This window comes from Gavialis gangeticus, unplaced genomic scaffold (assembly GCF_001723915.1).
Source record: "Gavialis gangeticus isolate Ggan-Ray unplaced genomic scaffold, GavGan_comp1, whole genome shotgun sequence".
Taxonomy (NCBI): Eukaryota; Metazoa; Chordata; order Crocodylia; family Gavialidae; genus Gavialis; species Gavialis gangeticus.
Window position 1 is genome coordinate 94,389,789 of NW_017729025.1, and position 8,592 is coordinate 94,398,380.

The following is an 8,592-nucleotide window of genomic DNA, read 5'->3' on the forward strand; positions in this document are numbered from 1 at the left end:
ATCCTGGCCTGCTGCCCCTACAGCTGACCACCCAGATCAGACAGGGCTGGCCTGAAGCCTCCATCAGGGCCTAGCCCTCCACCCACTCTGTCACCAGAGTGGCTGGTCAGGGGCAGCTGACCCTCCACTTCCCACATACAAGCTGCTGAGTAAGAACAGGAAGTGTCCAGGTAAAGAGGTTCAACCTGATCCCAGGATGCTTTGCTGTTCCCTCCAGCTTGTATTCTACTCTCTGCTTGATCTCCTGGCTGCTTGACTTAACTCACTCTCTGCCTGATCTCTTGGTTTTCCAATCTGGCTTGTTCTTAACATCCTGCTCTCAGATTGGCTTCCTGACTCAATTTGTCCCTGGATTCTTCTCACTCCTCCTGACCCTGATCAGCATCTTGATCCTCAAGTAAGCCCAGACCTGGCTACCTGAGACTCATGACAGTGGATCTTGGACTGAATCTGCATGCTGCATGTGGCATAGGTGCTGCATGCAGGGCCAGTCTGGCACATGACACATGGGGCTGGTCTGTGGCCCCAATCTAGTGTGAGGATCAGCCCTGCACCACTCATCCAGCCCATGGACCAGCCCCATAGTAATCATCCATCCCACAGGGGTGAGTTTGACACCCATGGTCTACTGCCTTTTTCAGTTTAACTGTTGTATTCAAGGTGGGTGCTACACCACCTGACAGTGCCACAAGTGATGGTCTTGGTTAAGAAATATACCACTCATCTCACACCCATGGCAGGAAAAAAAAAGAAAAAGAAATAAAGGTTCTGTTTGGCTAAGCTTGACCTAAGACACAAATGCTTTCTCTAATCAAGACTATTCCAAGTGAAACCTCTTCCCCAGAATTTCACTTTCTGTTCTGCACGTACCTTGAAACATCCACTGCAGACATTTTCTTCCGAAAAGTGCAAACAATTTTTTTTCTTCCTGAACTCCTTGAAACCTCTTGCAGATAGACTTTGAGATGGTCCTTGACCTTCAGGAGCCATTTCTGCTTGTCTCCCAGCTCTGTGTAAGACTTTGCCTTGTGAGTGAAGAATCTAATGCAGGTCATAGCAGCACGGACATGATCCTAGGACAAACGTGAAAAAAAATCAACTTTGAAAGAAGGGGGAAGGGGGTCATCAGACCAAATCCATGACAATAAGCACAGCAGAAGTGACTAGACAGTGTGTTGTGTCATAATAAGGGGCCACCTTGTTTTTTATACAATCAGAAAATTCCCAGTAGGTTATACTCTTAAAGAGTTAACATAAAAAGACCCTGTTGTATATCAGTAAAGCACAAGGATTTGCCAGCCACAAGGCAACCCTACAATAAGAAAGACATGAAAACAGGAACAAAGTGCTAATATAGGCTCATTTAACACATGAATCACAAAGGTTATATATAAACTGAACACACATGAACCATTTGACCCATCGCAGAAAAGTTGCCACAAGTATGTAGAGCACAGCATTATTACCCAACAGTATGGGGTGAAAAGTATAGGGAGAAACTTGTTCCTATTAAAATCTGAGACCTCTATAATATGTGCCACAGGGAATGGATCACCCATTTCCTAGTGGCTACAATTACAGTTGCAAGAGTCTGGAAGAAACATGACACCCCTAAAAAGTCACTAGCTGTTTTCAAAAAAGTTTGGAAAGTTTTAGTAAAGGAAGAAGTTGTCCTATCAAGTCAGTGCCCTATAGCGGAGAAAGCAAAAAGATGCTTACTTGGAAAACTGGTGAACATTTTTGGAATTTGCCAAGGAGGTCTTCTCCTGTCTCCAAACCCAAAAATGATTTTTTTTTTTTTTTTTTATACTGACAGGCAAATTCTATGAACAAATTTAGAATAAACTTAAGAACACATTTAGAATAAATCTAAAATTTAAAAAGCAGAGATGAGTAGAAGATAATGACATTTGTATTATGCAGAGTTCTATGGAAAAGGAGGGGGTGAGTTATTATTTAGAGATGAAAAACACAAAAGCTTAATACTGACAGAAACATAAAGGAAAATTGAATAGAAGACCATGACTTCTGTGGACACTGATTTGGGTTATGGTAGCACTGCTGATAGAAGATAAATATCTGTATTTATTTTTTTTTTTTTTATATATTATTTGATAAGCTCAGATCATTAACAAATAAAGTTAGAGAAAAGAAATTAGATGAAATTCAGATAAAAATATAACCCGACCAAGACATGTCCATATAATACCCTTCCTTTGGGGGGGCGGGATGGGAGGGCTGTACTCAGTATTTCATTGGTGAGGGAGGTGCCTGTCTACCCTCATCTTACCTTCATAAACTGCTGCAATTCATACAGAATGTGGTAGTAATTTTTCTTCTGCAAGTGTTTGCAGGCTGCAATCAAGTAGATGCCCCAGCTTTCCAGCCCTGGATCAATGGTTTCCAGCAAGTTCTCCAACATGTGCAGTTTTCCACTTTTATAACTTGGGACAAAAATCCCTTCAATGAAGACTTCTGAAGGACACTCCTACAACAGGTGAAAAGAAAGCCTGAGGTCACCAGCTTCAGGAATGGATCTCTTATGAAGTGTGAGAGAACAACAATGACAGAAAGGTTAATATTATGGAAAGAAGATGGTGCCATCCCTGTTAAGGAATACAGTAAACTCTTTTTAAAAAGGGCACTGTTGCAGTACTTAAATCCCCATGTTCAGGGGATTGAATGGCTTTGGAATTTAAGCCGATTACCCAGTGCAAGTCATAAAACCCAATATGCACAGAAATATTTTTATAAAATTATTCAGTGAAGACAAAGTAACATGTTAATATACATCTCCCTCTGCTGAACTGCAATCATAGTTCCAAACATATCACTGGTTGCATCAGGTTTCACTGGGCTGCTGTTTTAAGTCTCGATACCCAAGCTTCAGTACTAGGTTTTCACCTTGAGTTGTTTTGAAGCACTTTAAACCTGTAGTTGGTAGAATGACTGCCTCTCATCAGCGACCTCTCAAAGAGTGTTCTGTTCAAAGAGAATTTACTTCTAAGACAACAGAAGGAAAGATGCAGTCTAAAGGCAAATCTGAACAAGCAGCTGAAAATATGGGCTGAGAACAGGCATCCTCAATTACAGCTAATTAGACCACACTGGTGAAAGCAGAGCTGATAAGGCCACCTGGTTGTCATATCTGCTTGCATACCACTCCTCACCCCAATAAGATAAACCCTCTGCACTGCAGTAGGAGGGAGAAACAACCTGTGGCTACTCTGTTAAACCCCTTGTTGCTCGCTGTCTGTGGACAATTCCTCCTTTAGCATCAATGCATGTGGCAGCAGGTTCTGCCTGAGCAGCAGCTTGACAGTGTCCCCTTTGACCAAGTGAAATGGGAGTGTGTGTGGGGTGGGGGCTAGGAAAGAGAAAGTAATCTTGTGTATATGCTGGAGGGACACCCTCAAGTGCAGTGAGCATGCAGGATTCCTACTGTCCACAGCTTGGAGCTAGGGCCCTGTGCAGCACAGGCAGCCTTATTTTCTTTTTTCCCTGGCAAAAGCTGCTATTCCTGTACAGTATTTCCTTGCTTAACATATGTATTAAAATTTCCAACAGCTGGTTTGTGGGGAAAAAGTGGGGTGTGTGTATGTGTGGTATGTGGGAAAATATGGTAATTATTTATTATTAAACTAATTAAAAGATGGAAGATAATAGAATTGAGTATTTTAAGGAATGTTCTCTCTAAGACTTGTGAGTTCCAGAAAGGTCAATAAACAAAAAGTACAATCCCAAAACACCTCAGAGATTTTTACTTTTTCAGCAGCTTTTAAGCTGCTGAGAAGTTCTGGATTTGTATTTCTGGAGACCAAAATCTGTATTGTTCCCCTCCCCTCAATCACCCTTTCCCTATTCCTAAAGAGGACTGAAGAAGCAAAAGTCTTTTCTGAGTCATTTGCAAAAATAGTATCTCCTTGCTCCACCAGTGCTCATCTTTTTGTGCATTCTGAAGCCCTCCAATCTCAGGGAAGTTTCTGTACAGTCATAAATAGAAAGCATTACTTTCACCAGATTCACCTAAATCTACACCAGTGTTTCCCAACCTTTTCCAGCCCAAGGCACACTTACATTAACAAAAATTTTTGACGACATACCTGTTAAAGCATTCCCCACCCTCACACCTATTGTAGCTCATTGCCATGGCAAAATTCTGCGGCACACCTGTTCATTTCTGATGGCACATTTTTGTGCCACAGCGCACTAGTTGGAAAACAGTGGGCTAGTCTGCTACAGCTGCTGGGTTCCTAATTTACAGATACAAGAACAGAGTCCTGTTCTTGATAAACCACATTCTGATTAAACAAGCTCTTGGCCATGGCAATAGACAGAGAAGGCCACTTTGATGATAGCTGAGGGTTCTTTGCATGTCAGAGACCAAAAAGACACTTCCAACTGGACTGCATAATAGCCAGCCTGGGATTTTGGCTATGAGAACAAAGGCCTGGGAGTCCTGATGTGAGCACAATGAATGACACAGGGCAGTACAGATCAGTTCTCTGCCCTACCTATTTCTCCTTTGGTATAGCAATGGGGTGATATTACAAGGTTCTTCATTTTCATAAATTAACCCTGTACCAGAGGTCAGTTTTCTGGAATCAACTTGTGGTGTTGCTACTAGTCAAAACACAATTTACAACCTCAATAGGAATAGAGGAGTTTAGGATTCTGTAGAGTTGGCACAGATGTTGCACAATCCTGGTTGCCATTTTGAATGATCTCTGAAGAACTCCTGGCTGCTTATTAAGCTTTCATTTGAGTCCCGTTTCTCTTTTTGGGGTTTTTTGTTGTTCTCCCGCCCTGGCGGGGGGTCGGGCTAGAAGATCTACTAGGTCCCTTCCGACCCTTAATCTATGAATCTATGAATTTAGATGACAGAAGAGAATCTAATCATTCACCTATTCCATTACTCACCTTATTTAACAAATGTAGTAGTGCTTCTCGCATGCAGTCATGTCTCATGTAAAAGCTTATAATTCCTAGGTTGGTGCCATAATTGTGTAAATAAAACAAACACTCCTGATAGTAGCTGTTGTGTTGAATCTTCCCTTCAGAAACCATCTCCAGAGACAGACTTCGCGTCCTTAGTGTTGCTTCCAACTCTCTCAGGGTGGCAAAGTAGTCATCATCCTGCTGTTAAGAAGGAGAATAAGCCATATAGAAATTTCCAAGGAGGATAAAACAAAAAGGGGTGCTGTGTAGGGTTAATCCTCTCTACAGCCTATGTCTTTCATCCAACCTCCTCTCTTCTTTTACAGGTGGAATGAAACTCCATCCAAACTGCCCAGACAAATGATTTGACCAATTAACAATAAAAGGTACTTATGCAAGGTTGTAGATATATGCTTCTGTTCTCCAGAATGGACAGAAGTGTATTTTAAGTTTTCACAGCTGATATGCAGCACAGTGGACATTCAAACATGCATTCAATTTCTAGATATGCCATCTGCTTATAAATTTCAGCACCAGCATTGGAAAAGGATTTCTTGGGATATTGGCTGACAAATTCAAAGCATTACTAGGGGTCTGAATAATTTTGGTACCTACATATAGCTTACAGCAAACCCGAATCACATGTATTCTAAATAAAGAAAGTCCCAGAGGGGAAATACAGAGATTTCTAGCTCCTCTGTGGGATGCAGCCAGTGTAGCATCTCCATCAGTTGCAGCATTTGTGGTGCAAAACCTAGCACTACCTATTCCGATGCATGTCAAAGAGAAAAAAAATTCCATGACACTCCTCCAGCATTTACTTCTATAAAAATACTCCAGATATATCTTCCTTGAAAGCCTGCACCAAATCCCGAGCACTTTGACAGTTTTGGTAGTCTTTTGAGGGTGGAGAGAAGAGAGAGTAGAATACCAGGCTCTTACCACAAACAATATGGGTTTCACTGTGGACTCCAAATACTGAATCACATCTTGGACCGGCCTCGAGCCATGATTCAGCTGGTTCAGGTCAAGAGGTGGTTTTAGGCATCGGCTAAATTTCTCTCTTGCTGCACTTAAGGTCCCAGCTTTAAGGCAAGCCATGCCCCAGGCATGCCATGCTCCACTGGGATCCAGCCCCGTCTTTGTAGAAACCTAAACCCAAACCACTGATTAGTAGTACATGACAAATATAGCACAAGGTTCCCAGGCTAGATCCATGACATTCTACTGCCCAAAGAAGAAAGATGTCACTTATTGCAAAACACATACACACATCTACTAATTCCCAATTAGCAACTATTTACCAATTACTGCAGTTCTAACAAATTCTGAATTTGGAAAGATCTTTCTACTGCAGATGTAATGAAAGGCTTTAAAAATCTACCAGAAATCAAGGAAAGATTAGTAAAAAAAAAAAATTTAAATTCATGAAGGTAAAATTTTCTCCTTTAGCAGAGATTTTTTTGTGTTTTATTACTGGATGGATATTTAGTCTAAATGGAAAGTTTTAGTTTCTATTGTAAATAACTATTGATTCTTAACAGCAAAATTGAGTTCCATGCAATTTCACTGGTTGAAACACAGTCCAAAGGATCTTTAGTGGAAAGGTTTACGTGCAGACTGTTTTCGATTAACAGTTCACTTATTGCTGCTATGTATTCCCTCCTCCCATAAATCCTAATCTTATTGGTGATATCATTATTTTTAATAAAAATGAACTGCGATTATTTCCAGAATAATGAACATAAAAGAAAGGCTTATGAAATCATGGGAATTGAGAGGATGCAGAGAAAGGGTATGCCACAACCTAATAAGCTCATAAAGCTTTACCTTAATAGTTGTCTCACAAGTGAAAAGAAGTCAAAGTTCTCTTAGCAGGGACTCAGGATGTCATTATGCTCAAATGGAAATCACAGGAGCACAGAAGGTGCAGATAAGAAAGATCTATTTACTGGAAGTCCTTGCTTTCCTACCGGATGCAGGATTCCTCTGTATGTTGAATTCTTGGGTTTTGCATCCATTCTAGTTTTAAATGTGGGCACACATGGACCATTTTGCTTTAACAGTTCATCTGTTGCTGCCACTTGTTCCCTGCCCTCTCAGAAGTCCTAATCTTGTTTGTGGCTTTATAATCTTCTCCATAATGATGAACTGTGATGCCACAAAAAAGGCCTAAGAAATCATGGGGCCTGGGAGGAGGCAGACAGAATTATCCACATCCAAGGAGCTCATGGATTCATAGATTGTGAGGCTGGAAGGGAGCTCGAAAGCTCATTGGGTCCAGCCCCCTTGCACCAAGCAGGAAAAATAACTGGGGGTCAGGTGACCCCAGCAAGGTGACTGTCCAGTTTCCTCTTGAAGATTCCCTGGGTAGGCAATTGCACCACCTCTGGAGGGAGCTTATTCCACAGTCTGGACACCCTGACTATGAAGAGGTTTTTCCTAATGTTGCACCTGAATCAATCTTGCAGGAGTTTGTAGCCTGTACTCCAGGTTCTCCCCTTGGGTGCCCTGGTGAACAGTTGCTCGCTGAGCTCTTGAGGTACTCCCCTAGTGTAGCAGTGAGCTGCTACCAGGTCACCTCTCAGCCTTTTCTTTAGGCTGAAGAGTCCCAGATCCCTCAGCCTTTCTTTGTATGGCTTGCCTTTTAAGACTGATCATATGGGTGGTTCTTTGGATTCTCTCAAACTTGTCCACACCTTTGTTAAAGTGTGGTGCCCAGAACTGGATGCAGTACTCCAGCTGTGGTCTCACCAGTGCTGAGTAGAGTGGAAGAATCACCTCCTTGGCTTTGCTGGAGATGCACTAATTGATGCATGCCAGAGTATTTTTTGCCCTACTGGCTACAGCATTGAACTGCCAGCTCATATTCATACTGTGGTCTATTATTACCCCCAGGTCCCTTTCATTCATAGTGCTAGTCAGTTTGGTGCAGCCAAGCCTGTAGGTGTGTTGGGGGTTGCTCATCCCAAGGTGGAGGATTTTACATTTCTCAATCTGCCCACTTGTCTAGGTCCGCCTGTAACTGTAGCTTATCTTCAAGCATGACCACGCTCCCCCATAACTTGGTGTCATCTGCAGGCTTGGCCAGTGAGCTCTTCACCCCCACATCCAAATTATTAATAAAGATGTTGAAAAGTACTGGACTGAGCACTGACCCTTGCAGGACACGGCTGTCCACTTCTCACCAGGATGAGACAGATCTGTTCACTACGACTCTCCTGGTTCTATCCTGCAGCCAGTTTCTCACCCACCTGACTGCCTTGGAGTTAAGCCCACAATCCTCCAATTTTCTCACAAGGATATTGTGAGATACTAGATCAAAGGCCTTTTGGAAGTCAAGGTATACAATGTCAACCTCCTCTGTCATGTCCAGGTGGCAGGTTACCTGGTCATAGGAGACCAAGTTGGTAAGGCAAGACCTGCCCACAACAAAGCCACGCTGGCTGTCAGTCACAATCTTACCTTCCACAAGCTTATCACAGATAGACTCCTTGATGAACTTTTCTAATATTTGCCCTAAGATGGAAGTTAAACTGATTGGCCTATAGTTACCTGGGTCCTCCCTCCTGCCCTTCTTGTGGATGGGCACAACACTGGCCCTCTTTAAGTCCTCAGAGACTTTTCCAAAGTGCCATGAGTTGTGGAAGAGTT

General features: G+C 42.4%; 1 protein-coding gene across 3 annotated transcripts in view; it reads right to left on the reverse strand.

The window, feature by feature from the left end:
• The window catches only part of ZFYVE26 (zinc finger FYVE-type containing 26), an 89,908-nt gene that overhangs the window by 17,888 nt on the left and 63,428 nt on the right, over positions 1 to 8,592 (reverse strand). For all 3 annotated transcript variants that reach the window (XM_019519192.1, XM_019519191.1, XM_019519189.1), the window contains 4 exons: positions 5,881 to 6,090; positions 4,921 to 5,139; positions 2,291 to 2,488; positions 871 to 1,073 (listed from right to left, as the gene is read on the reverse strand). In XM_019519192.1, the coding sequence (XP_019374737.1) occupies positions 871 to 1,073; positions 2,291 to 2,488; positions 4,921 to 5,139; positions 5,881 to 6,090 (830 nt within the window). The remainder of the gene's footprint in view (positions 1 to 870; positions 1,074 to 2,290; positions 2,489 to 4,920; positions 5,140 to 5,880; positions 6,091 to 8,592) is intronic.